At 38.1% G+C, this 22,883-nt stretch overlaps 1 protein-coding gene across 8 annotated transcripts in view; it reads right to left on the bottom strand.

Annotated features, from left to right (window-relative positions):
* PTPRG (protein tyrosine phosphatase receptor type G) overlaps window positions 1-22,883 on the bottom strand; it is a 745,385-nt gene that overhangs the window by 88,033 nt on the left and 634,469 nt on the right. For 4 of the 8 annotated variants that reach the window (XM_042447272.1, XM_042447274.1, XM_042447270.1 and 1 more), the window contains exons 13-14: window positions 19,600-19,732; window positions 7,204-7,290 (exon numbers count right to left, since the gene is read on the bottom strand). In XM_042447272.1, the coding sequence (XP_042303206.1) occupies window positions 7,204-7,290; window positions 19,600-19,732 (220 nt within the window). The remainder of the gene's footprint in view (window positions 1-7,203; window positions 7,291-19,599; window positions 19,733-22,883) is intronic. The other 4 variants (XM_042447268.1, XM_042447271.1, XM_042447273.1 and 1 more) reach the window with 2 other exon arrangements.

Raw genomic sequence — 22,883 nt, 5'->3', positions numbered from 1 at the left:
GGATATGGGATTGCAGGAATTAAGTAGAATAGTGGAGGACAGAGGGTCTTGGAGATGTCTCATCCATAGGGTCACCATGAATTCAGATCAACCTGAGGGCAGTTAACAACAAAAACTTGGAAACCACTTTAAAGGTACACAACAACAAAGCTTGGAGCTGTATGCCATCTGTTCCTGGTGATTTATGTCTTCCAAATGCTTTGAAAGCAGCCTCCATTTCACTCTCTAGAATTCTGTGTTCATCATCAAGATACTTTCTTGAATCCATCATCTTTTATATCTTCTACACAGTTTTTTTATGTACTCCTTCCATCTTCTGTATATTTTGTCCTGATCAAGCAATGTATTTCCCTTTTGGTCATACAGCATCCCTTCTCTTTATTTAGAATTCACTTTGATTTCTCAAATCGCATGGAAAAGGTCTTCCATTCTCCTTTTTTGTTGTTGCCTTCTGTTTCTTGACACTGATTATTATAATGGTTCATTTTGTTCTTACACAGAAGGTGCTGAAAAGTTGAGTCCAGACTTCTGACTCTACTGCTGTCACTTTTTACTTTTGCTTTTTACCTGTCCTTAGCCATTTGAAGTGTGCCACAAGTCATTCAATGAAGCATTTCTTTCTTTTAGACTTCATATAGTGTCTTTATGCGTTTCTTCCCTGATAATGTTCCTGGTTTTGGTCTAGAGTTCTTCTGATTTCCACTTAATTTCCCATAATAATGCAAATCTGCTCAAAACTTGTTTTTTAAACTCTACAGGGATGTATTTTGGCACTCTGGTGTATGCTTCTATGCTTCTATAAGTATTCTCTAATTTTTGATGTTACCGGTTTTGTCTTTGCCATAATCTACTCCTCGCATGCTTTTTGCATATACAGTGGGCCCGCTGCATTGACAGGCTAGCAATACAGTACTTGGATTGGTACATCCATGGCTCACCGTGCCCCATGTTATTCAATGGTGGCACATGCATGTGGACATGCTGTCACACACCCAATGAATAATATGGGGAGCAACCACCCGTTTTTCTCTATTTGCAGATGGGAAGGGCCCACTGTAGAAAAATACTTCTAATACGTTGTCTATTTGATTTCTCTATTGCCCATATATCAAAGATACATGGGCGTGTTCCAGCAACACAAAAAGTACATACTAGGTACGTACTAGGGTTAGGAAAGGGTGTCCCTCCTGGGCGCCCTAACCCTAGTACGTATCTAGTACGTACAAAATGGCAGCACCCATTCTACATGGGCACCGCCACTGGGACGTCACAACCGCGCCGCTCCCAAATGAAGCGGCACGGAAGTGACATCCTGGCGCTGCGTGACAGCGCCTGGGGTGCCCTTTCCGCGACGCTGGAAGGAGCTTCAAAATGGAGCTCCTTCCTTAATTTGCATCGCTAGCACAGCCTTTAGATGGCTGCGCTAGCAACACAAAAGAGAAAGGGGCTGAGTGGCCCTTTTCTCTTTTCCCTGCCGCTGTCCCAAGGACACCCCTTTCCAGGCTGTGGGAAAGCAGCCTTTTGCTGCTTTCCCGCAGCCTGGAAAGCAGTGGATCAGGGCCTCAGAGGCTGCAGCTGTGGCAGCTGAGGCCCCAATCCAGCGGGGAAAGGGGCGGGTACAGGCCGCTCCAAAAAGGTGGTCTGTAAACCACCTAAGTTTGCTTTCCAACAAGCTTATCTATTTATTGGTCTGGTTATACCTGAGAAATTGTAATCAACACTACTTACCCAAATAAATTTTAAAAATCTATCTTTTGCATTAAGGTTTGATCTAGTTCCCTGTTTCCATTAGACCGAAATTGCTATTTATAACACACTGGATTAAGTGGTCTCTGAAGTACCCAATTGTTTCTGAGGAGACTCTAGGGGAACCAGTGCCAGCTCCTTATTCACAAGAGCTCACAATTATTATAATTTCAGCAAAGGCAGATGGGATTTATCCTCCAGACACATAGTATAGACTAGCTTTACGTAAGAGATAGTTCAGTGACACTAAATGTCACATTTAAAATAGTTTCATAATTTCCAAAGTTGATGATCAGATGTTCAAATGACATTTACAAGATTCTAATGAAGAGAATTAATATATCTTTAAACAAGCACTAATATGTATGCAAATGAGGAAAAAAAGATTTCTTTTTCCAAAAAAGATGTTCACTTATTCGTTTAGAAAATACGCTTGTGTCCTTCAAGGAAAAAAAATTAATTCCTACCGTCAGCATATTTAATTTAGGTATTTTCCATGTAAACAATGATGTGAATCAAGCCATCTTCTACTTTATATTTAAATTCAGAACCTGAATATTATAAATGCTAATTTAATACTCTGTTTAATGATAAAAATGAAGAGCTAGGCTAATTTCAATTTGCAAATTCCTCCAATTATAATGTTTTCCTTTGGAAAGTAGAAATTGTATTCCACACCTTTTATGAAAATGAATTATTTAATCACTATTCATTCACTTTTAAAAACATTTTAATTCTCTTTTGAATAGGGACTGATTTTAATGGGGATATAATTGGTTTTCTTGACAAAAAGATTTTTAATATTCATTTAAATATCACCACAGTTAAATTTGATCTGATCTGCAGATGCATATTACAATAAAGAAAATAATAATAATAATGAAATTAGTTTATTCAAAAATCCTATTTATTTATTTATTTATTTATTTAAAAACCTATGACTACAAGTTATATATTTCATATATTTAGATTCAGATGAGTCATCTATTACAGAAAACTGAAGCATTTATTTCTCCTTAGGTGGGTATGCCCAATTTTTAAATTACAAAATACTATCAAAATATGCTCCTTGGGGTAAAAGATATAATTAAGTTGTAATTCAAGAACATTTAGGAGCAAATAGGTTTCTCTGATTTCTGCTTGAATTTATTACTAAACCAATAGCTCAATGCTATTGTGAATAAGCTTATGTTCTCCTCTTTCTTCAGTACAGCTGCAAGGAAGGGACTGGGAGCATGCTGCTTTTTTGTTTTATAAAGAAATGTCAACAGATTTTTAAAGCATCCATTACCTCACAGTCTACCCTTATGGTACCCTCTTCTCCTGAGTACAGATTATGCATCAGGGCAATCAAAATTTGTGGCACACCCATTTTTAAAAGAGTGACCCATAGTTTTTCATGGTCTACACAATCAAAGGCTTTGCTATCATCTATAAAGCACAGAGTGATTTTTATCTGAAATTCTTTGGTGCACTCCATTATCCAACATAGGTTTGCAATATGCAATCCCTAGTACCTCTTTCTTTCCTGAAACCAGCTTGGACATCTGGCATTTGTGGCTCCATCCATGGTAATAGTCTTTGCTTTTGAGCATCATTTTGCTTGCACAGAAGATTAATGCAATGGTCCTGTGGTTACTACAGTCCTTGGTATCCCCTTTCTTTGGAATTAGAATGTATATTGAGTTTTTCCAATCTGTAGGACATTCTTTTGTTTTCCGTATTTGTTGACAAATTTTAGTTAGAACTAGTTCTGTCTCTGTAGTTTGAAGCAGCTCTATTGGTATGTCTTCTCTTTCTGGTGATTTATTACTCCCAAGTGCTCTGACTGCAGTTTCCACTTCACTTTCTGAAATTGGAGGTACATCTTCAAATGGTTCTTCCTTGAATGAATCTGTCACCCTTTCATCTCTTTTATATAGTTCTTCAGTATATTCTTCCCATTGGCTTTTTATTTCTACTTGGTTATGAAACGTGTTTTCCACTTGGTAGTATAGCATACCACATGCCGGTAGTGGCAATGGCGCATGCATGTGGTGCGCACATTTGCAGTATTTCTCTTACATGGGGGGTGGGTGTCTGAATCAGATCCCCTGCATAAGGGAAAGTCCCATTGTATTGCATCCCCAGTCTTGATTTAAATTTCTCTTTGATTTCTCAGATCTTATGGGAAAAGTTTCTTATTCTTCCTTTTTTGTTGTCATGTTTTATTTCTTTGCACTGACTGTTACAGCTCTCTTTGTCCCTGCGCACAGGTTGCTGAACATTTGCATTCAGAGATCTGAGCAAATTTCTGTCACCTTTTATTTTTAATTCTCATCTGTCCTTAACTTATTTTGGGCATAAGGCCAAGCTGGCACAATGTATACTTAATTTCTCAAATATTGCTCTTTCACAAGCCCAACTGAATGGTCAACTCCATGCAATTCTTTATGAGTGCCTCCCTACATAAAACATACCATGAAAGAAGAAAACTAGCACACTAAAAGAGCACTGAGCTAGAACACCTTCCTGAGATATATTAGTTTCAATGTAAATAGGATTTCATAGAATGCTATGCATTAAAATGTCTCTGTGTATAAAAGTGATCAATTTTTTCTGTCTACAATCTGAGTTGTATGGTGTCAGTTTATTTTGCTGCATATATGAAGCTGAATATTCTGCTGTATATATTACAGCTGAAAGCATTTATATACCAACTGTCTCATTCCAAAGCATTGAATAACTGCATCTTTTTAACAGATTGTTTTTTAAAATTAATATTTTCAGGCCCCTACTTTTCTGAAATTTGCTAGAGATGTTCTAGGGTTTTATTTGTCTCACATTTCGTAAAGAACCAATCAGATTTGTATGTCCCAAACTAAAAAGTGACTTCAAACAAAACCATCCTTCCAAGTCTTTAGTTTCCTAATCTTGCAGTGCAACATTTGACTTTAAAATGCACCAAATGATTGTGCATAAAAACCCACACTATACGATGAAATAGATACAATTTTTCAGCAGATCAAAACCACATACAGATTAATGCAGAAATGAGGTAGAACAGATTTATGAATGAATATTCTTATAAATGTGACAGTCTCACAGACCAAAAAAAGTTTGATGCATCCATAGCTATTCACCAATATGATTCAGTGATTTTTATACAGTGTTTTTTTCATTATGCATTATATAATTGGTCAATATCATATTTTTCATGTATTATATACTTACTGTCCAAAGATTTCATTATTGGGGAGTCTTAAAGTGCATGCATGCATGCATTAATAAATAAATAAATAAATACTGATTTATGAGAATAAATAGAATCTGAGGTTTCCTTGGGGGCATTAGATAGATAGATAGATAGATAGATAGATAGATAGATAGATAGATAGATGGATACTATATATACTCATGTATAAGTCTAGAAATTTTAGTCAAAAATTGAACCAAAAAACTTGGACCAAATTATCCGCGCGTTAATGTAAGTACAGTGTGCCCGCATCCTACGTGGGCGCACCATACACGGCTGCGCTGGAAGAAGCAATGGCGCGTGTCGAAAGAAGCAAAGGCGTGTGTGCCCGTGGTGCCCTTGCAATGCGCAGGCATGAGCCCCATTGTTTTTAACGAGGCTCCACCATACACACTATTTCCCTTATGTGGGGGGATCCATAATGGATCCCTCGTGTAAGGGAAGGGCCCACTGTATTGTATTTTAATTCTTATCAAAAAAGGAATGACAGTCATCCCTTCACATTTGCTGGGGTTAAGGTATCAAGAACACCATGAATGTGGAAAACCCTTGCCCCCCATGGCAGCCATTTCCAGGGTGGGAGCGGAGCGGTGGGGGAATGAAGTGCTCCTTTCCTCCATCCCTCCTATCCTGGAAAGCATCCCTCAAGCCTTTCTAGGGTGGCAGGGACTCAGAGGAAGGGAGTGCTCCTTTCCTCTGGCCCCTCCCACCCTGGAAAGACTTTGGAGACAGTTCTCCCAAGCCTTTCCAGGGTTGGAGGGAACCGAGTTTACATTCACAAATAACCAAAACCGCGACTGTCAAACCTGCAAATGTAGACAGTGGTAAAAGGTGAGAGCTTAGTCCATCTGGGACAACCTAAAAGAAGCACCAGCCATGTCTACTCTCCACCATGCTACCACTTCTGACTTTTTGAATTTCCTGGTGGGAAAATGCTGGCAGTGGTAGCCCTTTGGTGCTTCCCATCAAAGGAGCACCAAGAAGAATCAGGCTTCTAAGGCTGTAATTAAGACATTTGTGTATATTTGTCAGCTTTCCTGGGTTAAAAATAGGCAAAATATGTGCAACGTGGTTAAGATGACAATTCTGAAGACTGGAAGATCTGCAGTTCGAGGCCCAAGTGCCACATGACGGAGTGAGCTCCTGTCACTAGTCCCAGGTTCTGCCAACCTAGTAGTTCGAAAGCATGCAAATGCAAGTAGATAAATAGGTACCTCTTTGGTAGGAAGGTAACAGCATTCAGTGCAGTCATGCTGGCCACATGACCACCAGAGTAGTCTTCAGACAATGCTGGCTCTTCAGCTTAGTAATGGATATGAGCACCACCCCCCACAGTTGGTTACAACTAGACATTCATATCAAGCGACTACCTTTACCTTATCACATTAAAGTTAAAGGTTATAATCACTGGTAGTGTGGTCACAATTTTCTTTGCTGTTTCTTTTCATCCTTTTTGACATGTGTGCATTCTCTTAGCCCTACCTGTACCTGGTCACCTTGCCCACGCATGACACAGCCACTATTAACACAGTTCCCTTCTTATCCATTGAGCATGAGCACAAACAGTGATGCCTGCTGGGATTTGCTAAGTTCTTTGGCATCATTTTTCTTTGCTTCACCCTTTACATCCTCTGTTACATGCCCCTAAGTTTTACCCTCAGCTTATCCATGGGTCATATCATGTCCCCTAAACCTGCCCTTGACTTATACATGATGTTGGCTTATAGTCAAGTATATACAGTAGATAGATAGATAGATAGATAGATAGATAGATAGATAGATAGAGTGTATTTACAAGACTAGATAAACACATCTTAAGTAACTGGGTGGAGAATGTTGTTTAGTAGCTGTCCTTCTTAATATATAAATATTGTCAGTGAAATGTTCTTTTATAGTTGCAACAATCATTTAACAAAATTATCTTGTTAACCCTTTTCTATCTTATGAAATGTAATGCCACGTTTGAAGCAATGTAGTTAGGTTAAAAGTACAGAGTTGGAGTAACTTTTTGTTAGCTTCATACTTCTACATCTAAATACAGTATGCCTACTAGATAGGCTAAACTAGTTTTCTATTTCAAACCCACATCCTTTAACCAGCATTGTAGACCAAAGCATTTTCTATAAATGTCTATTCTATAAATGTCTATATGTCTATTTCATAGATATAAACAAAGCAAAAGTTAGTAAAACATCCACCCATTTGATCTGAACACCCCTCACCTGTTCCCCTTCTTTCCTCTGTCCTGAGAAGAAGAGACTTCATGGAAAAGGCGGGGTAAGCCCTTGGACTTTATTTTGTTACTCACTCTAAACAAAGAGAGACAAAAAGTATATAAAACTTATAAACAGACTTTCTTTGGCATATCCTAAATTACTGTATATACTCATGTATAAGTCTAGAAACTTTAGTCCAAAAATTGACTTCAAGAACCTGGCTCGACTTATCCACGGGTCAATGTAAGTCCTGTACTTTAACACCTATAAAAAAGGGAACCATCCCCAGATGAAAGGCAAGAGCATAATCTGTCCTGGAAGCACTGGCCCCCTTCTGTTCTCTCATCCATTCAGCCTTTAGTGTGATCACAAACAGTGATGCTTGCTGGAATTTTCTAAGTTCTTTGGCACTGTTTTCGTTTGCTTCACTCTTTAGATGCTTTGTCACACACCACTACATTTTACCGACTTATCCATAAGTCAGATCAAAATCCATAATTTTGGCCCTAAAACCTGCCCTTGACTTATACGTGAGGTCGAATTATAGTCGAGTATAAGTAATGGCAAAATTTCTATCCATGTGAGTTTACTTGTATAGATGTCCTAATCTTCCCCAACTCTTTTCCAGTAATAATTTTCATTTATAGCCACTCATACTTGGCAACGAAAGTAAAACAAGACATACATTTCTATGTACTACAAGGCTGTCTCCTTGTGGTCTTCTCAGATCAGAAACAGGTGGCATGTTCCTTTACTAAATAAACACACTGGGGAGATCTAGTGAGATCACAACATGAGCTCTCCTGTTCCTCAGAAGACAGAATGATGAAGGCAGGAATGCTCTTGATCTCACAGTGTGTCATGCAAAGAAACTAACATGTGTGTCACTGAGCAGATATTTGAATGCACATATTGGATCTAGAAGAATCAAATTCACATTAACATAGGAAACCTTTCTTCAAATTAAGCTAGAGGGCCATTTAATAATGGCGTTGAAAGAAAAAGACAGATTGCTAAATGTGTACTGATTTCAACTATAATGTCCAGTATTCTGTATCAGTGATTTAGTTAAGTATACTAAGTATACTTATGCTGCATCTGCACTGCAGAAATAATCTAGCTTGACACCACTTTAACTGCCATAGCTCAATGCTATGGAACCTGTTCCAGATCCCACTGCAAAAATGGAAACTCACATACATTCTACCCCCATTGGCTTGGATGGCTGCGCACCGCCACATGCGGCCCTGTGCGCGCTCCATCTTAGCCAATGGGGCAAAGTCTGCAAAAATGGAGGGGCAACTGTAGTAGCATTTTTAGTATCTCAACATAATGGTTGGAATGTTTAGTTCTTTTTTCTTTTAAAAAAACAGCTTCATCTTATTTTCACATTGCCTTCCTTAGAGCACATGGGTCCAGCAACTGTCAACCAAATTCTAGCAGTCCAGATAATAGGTTACTGTAACATATGTTCCAAAAATACAAAAAAAACCAAAAACTTCTGAATGTAGTCTGAAAGCTTTTTGGACTATGATATATTCAAGCCAATGATTTTTTTTTTAAAAAATGTATACATTCCAGTAGGAATGGAGGCCTATGTTCTTTAGCTGCTAAACTTTGACTATATTGTTCTGCAGAGCATGATATTCCACAGAGGTGGGACAATAGCAGGAAAAGTTATGCTCTGTCCAGTATTTCATCAGTCATACAGAATAATCAATGAGAAGATTCTCTCTACTCAATGGACACTGAAGATCACCTAGGAAGCATAGGTTAAGACCTATTCTTACAAAGCAAAGGAAAGCAAAACAAAGCCACTTTCTATAGTTGTTTTCCAAAATTCTTTACAAAATTAGTTAACATTAGTTGACTTTATTGAGATGGTTTAGTACATTTTAAATTAACTGCTTTATACTCTGTTATTGTATTTCCATTTGATTATGTGTCTGCTTTTGTCTGTATGGCATGAAAATTACCTACATTATTGTTCAAACATATACAGCAAAAAAGAAACAACAGAAAAGAATAATGTAGAAAATATTTTAAAGCAAAGCTAATATTAGCAGAAACAATAAGAAGATGACTATGAGTGTTTTGGCACCACATGTGGTTTATTATTAAATATATTTTAAAGCAATCTTTACTTAGTGATTTCTTTTTTTGGGGAGGGGGAGGGAATTTAAGTGAGGATGAGTTGCTCTGCTCAAAAGCCTGAATAGATATCTCAAAGTCAATTCAGCAGCAGGGGACTTGTTACTATAACTGAAAGCACTTGTGATTTCTGGAAAAAAGAGCAGACCACTATTCAGTAAAAGGTTATGAGGAGCTTCTAGCATTAGGTTACATGTGATGAGGCAACCACTGCAGACAGCTGTATTTTGCTAGGCAGGCCATTAAAGTACAGAAAGAAGGGAGAAAGCATGTTATGAACCTCTCAGAACATCTGTGAAACCAGAAAAGGACACTCTTTGAGTTGATTGCTAAAAGGGAGCATATAAAAATCAGGGAAGAGTAGCAGTCAAAAGGACTGTGGCACTTCACTTTTCAGATCACAAGAGTCTTTCTGAGAAAGGTGGATAAAGAAAAAAAATGCTTATTCCCTCTTTATGGTAAAATAGTTAGTCCACCTTATAGAGAAACCAAATGGTTGCCAATCTAGTCTCTTCTAGAGCATGAAAATGTCAAGGGATAGTTGCCACAGTTCTAGAATGAGAAAACAACAGATCTCTACAGGGATAACTTTCTCACCATCTTTAGTAAACTGGGGACTACTGTGTGCATATTTGTGAATGTTCTCAAGTCAGTGGGATACAAAATAGGAAAATAGGTGTCTCTTTGTGAAAGACTAAGCTTTTAAGCTATGAAAACAACAGCAGACCTACATTAAAATGTGTGTGTATTGCCTTCAGAAAGCCAGTGATTTGTGTGTTGGACTATGACTCTGGAGATGAGGGTTCAATTCCACACTCAGCCATGGAAACCCATAGGGTCACAATGGGTGAGTCACACTCACAGCCCCAGAAAAACACATGACAGGGTTGTCTTAGGACAGTGATGGTGAACCTATGGCACGTGTGTGCCATCACCCCAGCACAGAGTTTGCCAGAGCTTGTTACTAGAAAGCCAGAGGGATATGGCACTTTGCAATAAATAAGTGGGTTTTGGGTTGCAGTTTGGGCACTCGGTATCTAAAAGATTCACCATCACTGTCTTAGGACCTTATCACACAGAGCCTTACCGTGGGTAAAACATTCCTGAACTGTTTCAGAAGCGCAAAGGTGTGATTGTCTGCCACGCTTCTCAAACGTCACTGAGGCATCCCACTTTTCTTCCATTGTCAAAGCGTTCACGGAGAGGCCACTTTTTGAATAACGGAAGATCCCATTATTCAAAAAATGGCTTCTCTGTGAATGCTTCGTCGATGGAAGAGAAGTGGGATGCCTCAATGACGTTTGAGAAGCGCAATGGACGATCACACCTTTGCACTTCTGAAACAGTTCAGGAACATTTTGCAAATATTTTACCCATGTTAAGTGCCTCCATGTGATAACATCTTTAAGGTTGCCTTACATCAGTAATGATTTGAAGGCACACAACAACAACTCTGTGCCTGCAATTCATTTGATTTATGGTGACCCCATGAAATTCATAGGATTTTCTTAGGATGCATCTACACTGTAGAAATAATCCAGTTTGAGCACTTTAAGTGCTATAGCTTCACCCTATGGGGTTTTTAGTTTTACAAGGTCTTTAGCTTACAAATCACAGGATTCTGTAGGATGGAGCCATGACAGTTAAAGTGGTGTCATACGGCATTCTTTAAGGAGTGCAGATGCACCTTTAGGCAAGGAAATGCTCAGAGATGACTTTGCCAGTTCCTTTCTCTGAAATATAGACCTTCACCAGAAAAAGAAAAGAAAAGGAGCTGACTTTGCTGCTGTCCATAGTACAAAACCATTTACAATAGACTTTAATCACTTCAGGACCAAATTATCAAAGGTATTAAGCATCACTCCTCCTTTGGCATCCACTCACCAACATTTACTATCCTGATTACTAAGACATGGATACTGTCTAAAAGGCTTTCAAAAGAGAATGTTTCTTTTGGTCTGAGAACAATCCCATGAAGTAGGCTACTTGTGAAAAATCTAAGGTTTTCTGAATAGCATTCAGCCAGGCGAGGCAGATGGGAGATTGCAAATAAACAGGCTACAATCTATCACGCTACATGAATATATCACTTTAATGAACATGTCCACAACCTATGGAAATTTGGGGTTTATAGATTGGAGAGTAGCATTTAGAATTTTCTTCCTAGAGAGCTCTAGTGCCTCCTCAGACTGCAAATCCAAGGATTCCATAGAATTTAGCCATGGCAGTTACTGGGATCATAGGACTATATTTGTGTAGTGTGAAAAGTGTTCCAGGGACCAGTATCCTATTTATGCCATACTGTTATCATATTTGCACATTTTCCTGGAAACCTGCCACAGAGCAGTAGCCAATGGCTAGTTGACCAACACCAACACAAGAATCAGCATTTTGTGTATTGTTGAGCAACAAGAGTGCATTCTTTACACTAGTTGTAATAATGCCGGTATAATGCAGTGTAATGCAAGGATACACTGAGCCTCCTTAGGAGCCTGCCTTATGCTTCAAGAATGGTGGCTAGAGCAACAAAACATTTGGGAGGAAGAATACTTAATGTTTCTCAAAAATCTTATAACATTTAAATGAATGCTACTAGCTCACTTTGTTCTGTTTGAGACAGCAGCTGTACTATTCAATTTTTTAAAAAAATGAAAACATAGTAGCTCTGCATAGGCAGTTCATTTGCACAAATGATGTAATGAAATAGGGCTTCTTTAGATCTCAGGGTTAGACCACTGGAGCAACTCAGAGGTGATTTGCAGTGACCAATAAGAGCAGACAACTACAAATCATAGAAGCTGTACTTGTGAATTAATTTCCTTCTCCTAGCTGAAAGTCAGAACCTTCTATAATTTGGACCCTATTTAAAAGTTGCTGTTGTCTGGCATGTCTATTGCTTCTTCAAGTTCTCTGCTTATTTCATCCTGCTGAGCTTTTGTTCTGTTTACAAACATTTTATATATATATATATATATATATATATATATATATATATATATAATCGTAGAGTTGGAAGAGACCGCAAGGGCCATCCAGTCCAACCCCCTGCCATGCAGGAAATCCAAATCAAAGCATCCCCAACAGATGGCCATGTAGCCTCTGTTTGAAGACCTCCAGGGAAGGAGAATCCACTACACTCTGAGGAAGGAGTGTGTTCCACTGTCAAACAGCCCTTACTGTCAGGAAGTTTTTCTAATATATATGGAAGGCAACATATTCACACTGAACAGTTACCTAAACAAAATAATTTGAGTGAAAAACCTCCATGAATGTATTATTTTTAAAAATATTTTTTTAAAGAATTAACACATTAGCATGCTGATCCAAGAACTGCCTTTATAATCAAATAGTGGATTAGGGAGACACCAGTGCAGAAACTACTTGAGAGTCAGCTTGTGTGGCAGCATGACTCTGAGCTTATGGTAAATGCTTCAGATCTAACATGCTCATGAGCACAGCTTAATGCAAGGAGAAAAGAAACAGTGGGGATTATCACATGGGGACGGGGTTGAGAGAGAAGCAAATTGCTCTCCCGTCCTTATCCCATTCTTATCGCGATCGCACAAAAATGTTTCAGAGATGCCGCACTTTGTCCCAAGTGGAATTGTATAAATGCGAACTCCCATTAATAAAAAAGGACAGGTCAATTCTACTTCAATGACGGGACAGTGACAGGATAAGCCTGACATCATGTGAAAGTCTTCTGCGCAACAGCGGTCATTTGCAGTTCAATGACAGGACAATGACTGGACAAGAGCTACATCATCTGAAAATCTTTTTGCGATCGCACGATAAGGATGAGAAACGGACGGGACAAAAATATCCCTTTTACAGTGTGATAATCTCTAGTGATGTGAAATAGGCCTGAGTAAAGCTTTAGAAACAAAAAAGGGAGGCAGGCAGGACAGACAGTCTTAAGACATCATGGTAGAATCCAAAGACATAGCCGTGTGAGTCTGGAAAATCAGTATGCAAGGGGATCTTATGACACCCATGAAACGGTTACTGAAAGAAAGAAGTTGGTAGCATGAGTTTTCATAGACTTGTAGGAAGTAGACTCAAGTCTATGAAAGCTCATCCTACAAAATTCTTTCTTTCAGTAAGTTCAAATGTGCTACAAGATCCCTTTGCAACCCTAGCCATGGTTTACATGGAACGAAGCAGAACCTCAAAAAGTGACTGTTTTTTATTACAACTTTCACAACCCCCCCAAACAGCCTAGTTAGTTGCCTTGCTGGGTTTGTGACCATGGGAGCTATAGTCCAAAAACAGAATTTTTCCAAGCTTTGAAATTAAGGTTCACTGAGTTCAAATGTAACTGTCTGCCTGGTAAATTTGCACAGACTGGCAGGCTAGATTAGCCAAAATGTAAAGGAAATTTGTTTACCACTAATAGTGGAACATATATATGAATTTGCAGCTAGAAATATCTGTGTTTTTTGTGGGTGACAAAGGAATGAGTAGCAGTACAAGGTGATGTAAGGCAGCATAGGATCATCCATGCAGCCATTTCTTAGAAATCAGAAGCATAGCGCTTGGAATACAAAGGCTCCCTGCCAGATATTTCAGCTTCTAAGACACATGTCAGGTTGACCCACTGTGCAGCTCAAACAGGTGTGAGAAGGCCAGGTTGACATCACCCTAGAAACAGCCAGAGGCAGCAATGACTCAGGCAGCAAATGAAAACAGAAAGCAATTTTTAGCTTCTTTTCTAGGCTTCCTGAGCAAAACACTGATCTTGAATACTCGTATACTGCTGCTTCATTCTACTGCCATGACAAGCACTGCTTTGTGCAGAGAACTTCACAAGATTTGTACAACAATGAGAGTAAAGATAGTTTTCCTTTATATTTCTTACAAACAAAGGGCTCGAAAGCTTCAAGAATTCACTAAGCGTTTAATAAAGTTTTGGGGGCAGGGCTCATTTTTGACACATTTGCTGGTCTTATAAAATGGTGGTCTTGTTTTGGAGTAAAGCATGGGTGGGGAGCTTGTTACTTTCCAATTTTAGTGGGATTTCAGTTCTCATCAGGATCAATCAGCATCAATAATAATAGCAAAGGATATGGGAATTATAAATCAACATCATCTGGAATGTCACAGGTTCACCAACCCCATACCCAAATTGAAAACTGGGACACCTGTGACAAGCAAAATCAGAGTGTGTTCAAGAAGGCAAAGGTTTTAATCAGGAAGAACATATAAGCCAGGAGATGCTGCAGCAGTTTGCTGTTACCCAGCTCTACTAAGAAGGACAAGACCTTTTGTTCCCCTCTCCCTCCTGCTGAGTAAACTGAGTGCAAAAGAGTTTAGTGTTTCAATTTCCGTTTGCAGCAACCGAAATAAGCTGAGTACAGAGGGGGAGCAAAAAGAAACGGGAACATTTTAAAAACAGCTAAAAAGTAGGATAAAAGAGGATTAATCAGGACTATATCTACCAAATTAGGACAGATGGAGAGAATGCACTCTGATTTCATTAAATTGCCTTAAGCATTTTATTTGTATTGCTCAGCTATCTGGGAAAATCATCACTTTTTGCTGAGCATAACCAGTTTGTTTAGAAATTTCTGAATAGGGCAGAAATTTCCTGTTGGCTATAACTGATGAAAGTATAATGCACCTCCTTTTCTAAACACTAGTTAGCCAAAATAAAATTGTGCAGATATCAACAATGTCAGAATATACCTAGCTGGGGGAAGGGGGGAAACACAGAGAAAACTTCCAGATTATTTGGTTTTCTCTAATAAATATTGTGACGATTAAGTATAAACTTGGTATTAATCACTACTGTTCACCTAACTTGATGTGTTCCAAATGTTTTGGCCTTCTGCACCATGATCTTTCAGAATTGCTCATGTTAGCTGGTTTGACAGGGCCCAAGACTGAGGAAGGTTTTTGTAACTGGTTGTTCTACACTTGCAGTTGTAATTGGTTATTCATTGTTACGGAATGTTTTTAACCTTTTCTCTCCTAATAACTATGATGTCTTCAATATTTTAACAAGCATCATTTTTAAGATACAGTTTGAGTCTCCCTTATCCAGAATTCCAAAACCTGAAATATTCCAAAATTGTCCACATGGGTTGATAAGATAGTGACACCTTTGCCTTCTGATGCTTCAATGTGCACAAACTATGGTTCATGCACAAAATCTTTAAAAAAACCCGATTGTGTATAAAATTATCTCCAGGCTCTGTGTATAATCTGTAGACAAGATATAAATGAATTTCAAGTTTAGGCTTGAGTCCCATCTCCAAGATATCTCATTATGTATATGAAAATATCCCAACCTCGCCAATCCAAAACACTTCTGGTCCTTTTGGATAAGGGAAACACAGCCTGTACTATGTTCTCCATTTTTCTGTGTTCTGTGCCAGAGTAGTGTTTTCTTGTATATTACTAATATCCTTGGTATAACTGTTACTAATCTTTTTGATCCATCATTCATTTGATCCACATGAAAGCTCTTCATTTGCTTTTTACTATAAGAACTAGGGTCACCGGTGAGCCTACCACAAGAGGTCTTTCTCCATGAGACCCAACACATCTCATTTAATATATGATACAATTTCTATCACCTCCTCTCATATTAGGACAGTTCCCCACACACAATAAATGGTGTCTGGAATAATGTTCTCTGGAATCATGGCTATTTAATTTAGTTTTGAAAATGGAGACAGCAATGCCTAAGTTCTATAATAAGGAAATGCTGCTGCATTTAAATTGAGTAAATGCCCACTTTTCCAACTGATGTTTTTTCCAAACAGAAGGCATCCTTTGCAACAAAGCATGCTTGGGATATGTTGGAAAAAGGCCAAGATTTGTGGCAACATCTCCACCTCAGCTACATTACCAACAAAGGATAATTCAGAAGCCAAGCTGCATTATGGTCATACAATCAATTAAGGCACCTAAACAATTTCAATTCTACATTACATCACAAGTTAATGGCTTCCATTATTTGAGTGGTCACAGTGATAAACACAACAAAGCAAATACTCATTTTTGCACACCACTCAGCTTTTATGAAGTGGGAGGTAACCCTCTGACAGGATCTGGAAAGATTATGTTTCCAAAAGATCCCAAAAACAAACCCAGATAGCATAGCCAGTATCAGGCTGCCTAGCCCTAGGGTATTCTGGGAACTGTAGTTTAGAAAGTCAACTTTCCAAGCCCTGTTCTCTACCTGTAAATTCCACTTGCTCACTTTGAGTCTTGCTCCTGCCACCTGCTCCTTAGAACTTGTGAGATGGCTCTTCCAGGGACAAAATATCTGGCATCTTGGAAAGATGGATGCATTACCTGGGCCCTGCCTTGCCTACCCATCAGGAAAACAGTGGAAAACATGAGTCACTAGCCCAACAGAATAATGAAGGAAGGATTGAAATGGCCCTCCCTATTTAGGCAAAGACTGAGCGGGGCCCATAAGATTGATAAATAAGACATGTCTCTACTATTTACATGTGCAGCCTCTATGAAAGGTTCTTCTGTACAAGTGCTGTGCTCCTTCGTAGGTGTGCCAAATGAATGCATGGCAGGGAGTGTAGTCAGCGAAGGACAGGGTTAGCCCATGTGTCCCCATGACCTCTCACACATTCCCTGAATGTATATATGTGCATGTGTCCCATCTTCCTCCACCATCCTTGCAGGCATCACAGGAAATGCAGTTCACTGAAATGATTGCAGTGTTCAAAATTAAAACTATCATGGAGTGGAATGTTGCTGACTGTTATTGGTAATAAGGCATTTGTTGCTGCCACACTGCAGAAATAAAGCAGTTTGACACCACCTTAATTACCATGACTCAGTGCTATGGATTTCCAGGATTTTGTGGGATATTTAGCCTTCCCTGCCAGACAGCTCTGGTGCCACAACAAACTGCAAATCCCAGGATTGGGAGCCATGGAAATTAAAGTGATGTCAAACTACTTTATTTCTGCATGTGGCAGCAGCCATTGTTCCCACATGTCCTACCCATTTCTAGAGCTTGGGCAAGTTACTTTTTTTGGCCTGGCCATGCTGGTCAAGGAAGCTGAAGCCCCCCCCCCCTCCCCAAACAAAACAAAACAAAACAAAACCACAACTTTTGGAACCAGACACAACTGTGCTAGTGTTTCAGCCTCTCAAACACAAATACTATATCTAAAATTTTTAGAACTTTAGGTTGCTAGTACAGGCTTTTCTGTTCTTCAATATTTTTATGTCACTCCTTTTTGCAAACCGTCCTCTTTCTCATGTGCTCAAAACATAATGTTAGAGTATTTTTCTTTCACAATACCTTGCCAAAAGGAAATCTATTTTCTGATTTTCGTTTTGATCCCCCTACTGTCTTTCTTACAGTGAGAAACAAAAAGTGAGTTGAGGGGACTGGTCAATAAAGGCCACTTGGCCTAAAAGGCCTGTCCCATAAAGGGATATATTTTCTTAACCAGTGAAAAAAGAAAAAAAACATTTTTTAAAAAAAGAAATATTATATTGGTGCTATTCATTGTGTTACCATATTTCCATTCTCAAGAGGGAACAAACTCATCCCAAACTCATTTTCATGTTATTCGCTTGATTGCTTCATTTACAAAATGATTCCATATGTTGCCTATTATACTGCCAGTTACATCCCCCCCCTTCTGTTCTGGTTCAATATCAATTTCCTAACTTTTAAATTAGATTTGTGCCTGAAAATAAAACAAAAACAGTGTGACAGACGATTAATTTTTCCTAAGGACAAAGAGTAATCTGAAGGCAAGATATGGTGCATTATATAAAGCACAACTGATGCAATCAGAAATAATGTTTATTTATATTAGAATCTTTGCAAAGATGGATTCTTTCATTTGGTGTAATATTTTTCTGCTCTGTTTATCCTGAAATGATTCCCTTTCATCCTCTGCACTAATGCATACATCAGCATCTTAGCCTTGGTGTTTTGATCACCTCCAAACCACAGCTTAGTAGTACAACAATGAGCTGCAGCAAGTCTTGGGCTCATGTGTATACCTTTCCTCTTCTTTTTGGGGTGGCTGCAGGATTAGAAACTTCTGATTTCATTTTAAATTAACTACAGCCAGATAATTCTGATGTGGAGATTCAGCAATCCAAGCCTAGTCGGGATTGGGGGTTGAGCCTTACCTCTTTTCCAGGTACCATGATTACAATTTTGTGTGCCATGCTAGCTCTACATGATGGTTAATCTAGAATATGGTTAGTTCACTTCCTAAACTATATATGCTCAGTCAAGACTGACTACAGTTTGTCCATGTTTGGATGTCATGGCACATGGAGGTTAATGAGATGGAAGCAAAAGCCCCCAAACTCCTCCTCAGGCCACATTGAAGGAGAAGGCAAATGTGCAAGGCTAAGACACAATGTGTCACAAGGTTTACACATGTCCCAAAGTGATTAGAATCCATGAGCAATGAAATTAAAAGAAGCTGAACAATTCAACTATTAGTTATCAATTCTTCACAATAATCATTTATTTATTATTATTTATTTATAGCAGCTCAAACATTCCCAGTCCTCCTTTTCACTGTTCTGCAGATGTACTTGAGTATCTTTTATTATTTTATATTTCCAGTTGCCTATATTTTACTTCATTTGATGTACTGTTTGTGTAACACACTTACCACCATTATATTTCTTCCTTTTAATAACTAGCCAATCCCAACAATACTAATCTGCTTGAAGGGTACTCTGCATGGTGGTTTTCTTTTCTTTTAATAATATGTATTGGTGGACTATGATAACACACACCAGAAAGCCATCTTGTGTGTGATTTACATTTGAATAAACATGCATAGGTTGTGCACATATTTTAATGTTTTATTAGACAGCTGCAGGTGATATCTGCTTACAGTTCACAGAAAAAACTCCAGTCTTATACAACGTAAGGCATTAATCTAGACTTATCTACCTGGACTGGGAACAACTTTCTATAGGTCTTCAGTCTTTAGTTCAGAATCTATAGGACTGTATCATCTGGCTATTTTGGAAGCTGTATAACATCTGAAGACCCAAGGTTGCGAATCACTGCATTAAATTGACAGGCAGAGATCTTCCTTAATTTGCCTGAGATTCCTTAAAAGGAGAATGACCTTGGGACTTTCTACTACAAAGCATATACCCATCCCATTGCTCCTTTTCATGACACAAAACTCACAAAATGAAAACAGAGAACTATTGTTAAAGGCAAAAATCAAACCAGAAAAATCAAACACAAGTCATAAAGCATTTACAATCACTTCTTTTACTCACCTCCAATAGACTAGCACAGCAATAAGAAGTATGAGGCACACAAATGTCAAGGCTGAGACTACGATGAGGGGAATGATCCATTCCATTTTTCCAGGAGCTGGTCTGGTTGCCATACTGGAAATATTCTTGTCTGCTGCATATTAAGGAAATAACAACAATCAGAACGTATAAAAGAGTACTGAACAACTAGGAAGAAATTTAATGGAGAATCATTTTATTGATCTTGGAAACATTACTTTTGGAGAGGACTACAACTCTCTGATTCTGGGAGCTGTAGTCCAGAAAACGTTTCCAAACTCGGCATTTTACACTTCACAAAGAGATAATCATGAGTTCCTCACTCATTGTACACTCAAGAAAGAGTTGCAGTCAGCCATGCCTCCTTGACAACATGGAATTGCAAACACATCTTTGTCACTTTTACATAGGTAAAATGCAAAAGTTACATTTTCACAGATACAAATAAAATTTCTTATGTGCCAGTTTTTTAAAAAAATGAATGAGTTTTTAAAATATTTTTAAAGATGAGGGTTAAAAACAAAAACAAATCAAGCATCCATGGTTTGAAAATGTTCACAAAAACTATAAATTCCAAATACCAAGCCTTGATTTTCCATTTTATACAAGGAACACCATTTTACTATGCTATTATATTTAATGGGACTTGAGCATCCATGGATTTTGTTATCCACGGGGGATCTTGTAACCAAACCCCAGTGTATAACAAGGGTGCACTGTATTACTTCAGACATTTTTTAGTGTAGCTTCAAATAGACACAGGAACAATATTCATTAACATTAATCTCATGGTTCTTGTCATGGACCAGAGCTTGGAAAGAAACTTTTAAGAAAAAGTAATATGTTATGCTGAAGATATCCACATTCTGGCAGGATGATACACTGGGACTCATTCTTAAAAGTAACTTTTCAAACTCTATTAAGGACTATTTTCAATTTGCCCCCCCCTTCTCCTGCATTAACATTAACATTGTACTGCATAAACCACCCTTCAATGTACGATCTTCTTCTTGCTCATGGCCTTTGCAGAAGTTGATAGCTGATGGACACTAAAATCTGGTGTTGGAAAGAGAGAAACATGAGCTCACACCTCCTAACCCAAGGGATGCTCATATTGTCCTTTAAAACAAAAACAAAACAGAGTAGAGTGGGCAGGGATACACCGATGGATACCACAAGTTTAAAGCAGTTTTAAACTTTCACAGATTTAACAAATCAGTTATGACCAAGCTTTTACAACCGGAAGAGAACGAAAGAGCTTAGACATCATGCAGAAACAGAAAGAAAAACTTGCTTCTCTATGTTTGCCTGCCAAGTTTGTTTTTAATGTGATACATGCAGCTGTGATGCCCTAGGCATTTACATGCATTTGTGCTGGTTCTGCCAACGGGTTGAAGATTCCTGGCCCTTTGGAAAAAATGAGTCTATTGACAGGGCCAACACTGCAATTCTCATCTATTATTGGGCTACTCTCATTAGTGACAATATCCAAGCAATTCACAAGGAGCAAAGATCACAGAGTTAATATCTCTTAGATTGTTGTAGAAACTGGATTAGTTAGGTGGGATTTTCATGAAGAAAAGCCTTTGTTTTCTACAGTAACACTTTTCAGTACTATTTAATTTTCAAAGGAACTGTTTTTTCCCCCCTCAGTTAAATGAATCAACTATTTGGGAAAGACTGTCTTGGAATTGTTCAGTAACTTTTTGCATTTGCCATCTGAAAGGCTGTGGGTACTATATATCAGTCCTCAAGCTATGTACAAGGAAGGAGATGTGTGCTGGCACCAGAAGCAGAGTAGCCAAAGCTGCTGCCGCCTCCATTTTTGGCAGTGCAACAAAGACCCATAAAGCCAGAAACTATGTAGCAAGGAGAGTGAAATTAAGTCACAAGGCATGACATCCCTGTATTGCAGAAAATCAAAATGTGGTTCAGGAAACCAAATTAAATACTATGCCATACACAGAATGCCAACCAAAGTTTATTCAGTTAATGTGATCAGAGTAAGCAAAAGTACTAAAAGGGCCATGGTAAAATAGATTTGTGAAATGAAATTTTCAAAAAGGAAAAATAACATTGTAACCCAACAGCAATTTAATCTTAATCCTATTTCTCAGACATTAGGCTCTGTGAAAGCAAATGAACTCAAAAGCTATCACTATAATGTGCATAGCAGAGCTTAATTATTTGGTGTCCTGGCCAAAGAGAATGCAGTTTAAATACAGAGTATGTTAATTTATGATTTACATGTTGAGATCACTATACATTAAAAAGAGCAGTTCTCATACACAATCAAAATAGAGAATGTCCTAAATCCAACTGCCTCTCCTAATGAGCACAGACCTATGTATTTAACCAATGACATTGATGTAAGTGTTAACTTACAATTGATTCCACAGGTTTATTATAATTAGGACTTCAAATTGGTCAATGGTGCTGGTAAACACATATCATTATCAAGCATTTGGATAGCACATTTGTGGAGTGCTTTCATATATTTTTTAATCTACTTCTTTTAAGAGGGTGAGCATAATTATTGCAACATGTAGGCAGGCATAACTGTTTTACATTGGCAACTCATACTAGGATAAACTCTTCTTGATCAAATTTACATAGCACGTTTGTGGATGAACAAAAATTTGAACCAAAAAACCTCCATACCAAGTCCAACACTCTTACATGGGTTAACGGCAGAGCAGAACAGAGGGAAAAGGTAGAGAGAAAAGTAACAAATGATTGGAATATTCTGCATGAACAGCACCAGTGAGAAAGCAACAGGAACAACAATCTAGGAGTCTTTTAGCTTTCTGAAGTAGGGCAGTTAAGAAGTACTTGTAAAATAATTATGTATTCTCAAATGCAGTATCTAAGAATCAAGCCAGTTAGCTTCATATTATGCTTATCTACAGATTCAATAAAGTATAATGAGACATTTCATATCAAGGGCTGCATATGCAACGGATATAATGAATATATATCTCTGTCACCATCTGAACCAGTGGGACTTAGAATCACAATAAGTGTGTTATTGCTTGCATGTTATTCTCAGCAGTGAGCACAGCCTAGAAACAAAGTTAATTTGTTATCCCTAATTCATTAACATTCTGACAATAATTTTAACATTTAATGTTTTACTTATCAGGCAGTATTTGTGATTTTGAGCAAAATTAATGTTTCTCTTTAATTTGTTACTGGTCATTTTGGAGTTTAAATGTTTCGTAAAAGCATTAACAACTTAACAATTTGACACATTAACTAATGAAACA

Source organism: Sceloporus undulatus, chromosome 2 (genome assembly GCF_019175285.1).
Source record: "Sceloporus undulatus isolate JIND9_A2432 ecotype Alabama chromosome 2, SceUnd_v1.1, whole genome shotgun sequence".
In the NCBI taxonomy this organism is placed as follows: Eukaryota; Metazoa; Chordata; class Lepidosauria; order Squamata; family Phrynosomatidae; genus Sceloporus; species Sceloporus undulatus.
The sequence above is the reverse complement of the archived record's forward strand: the minus strand, read 5'-3'. Positions and strand labels throughout refer to the sequence as shown.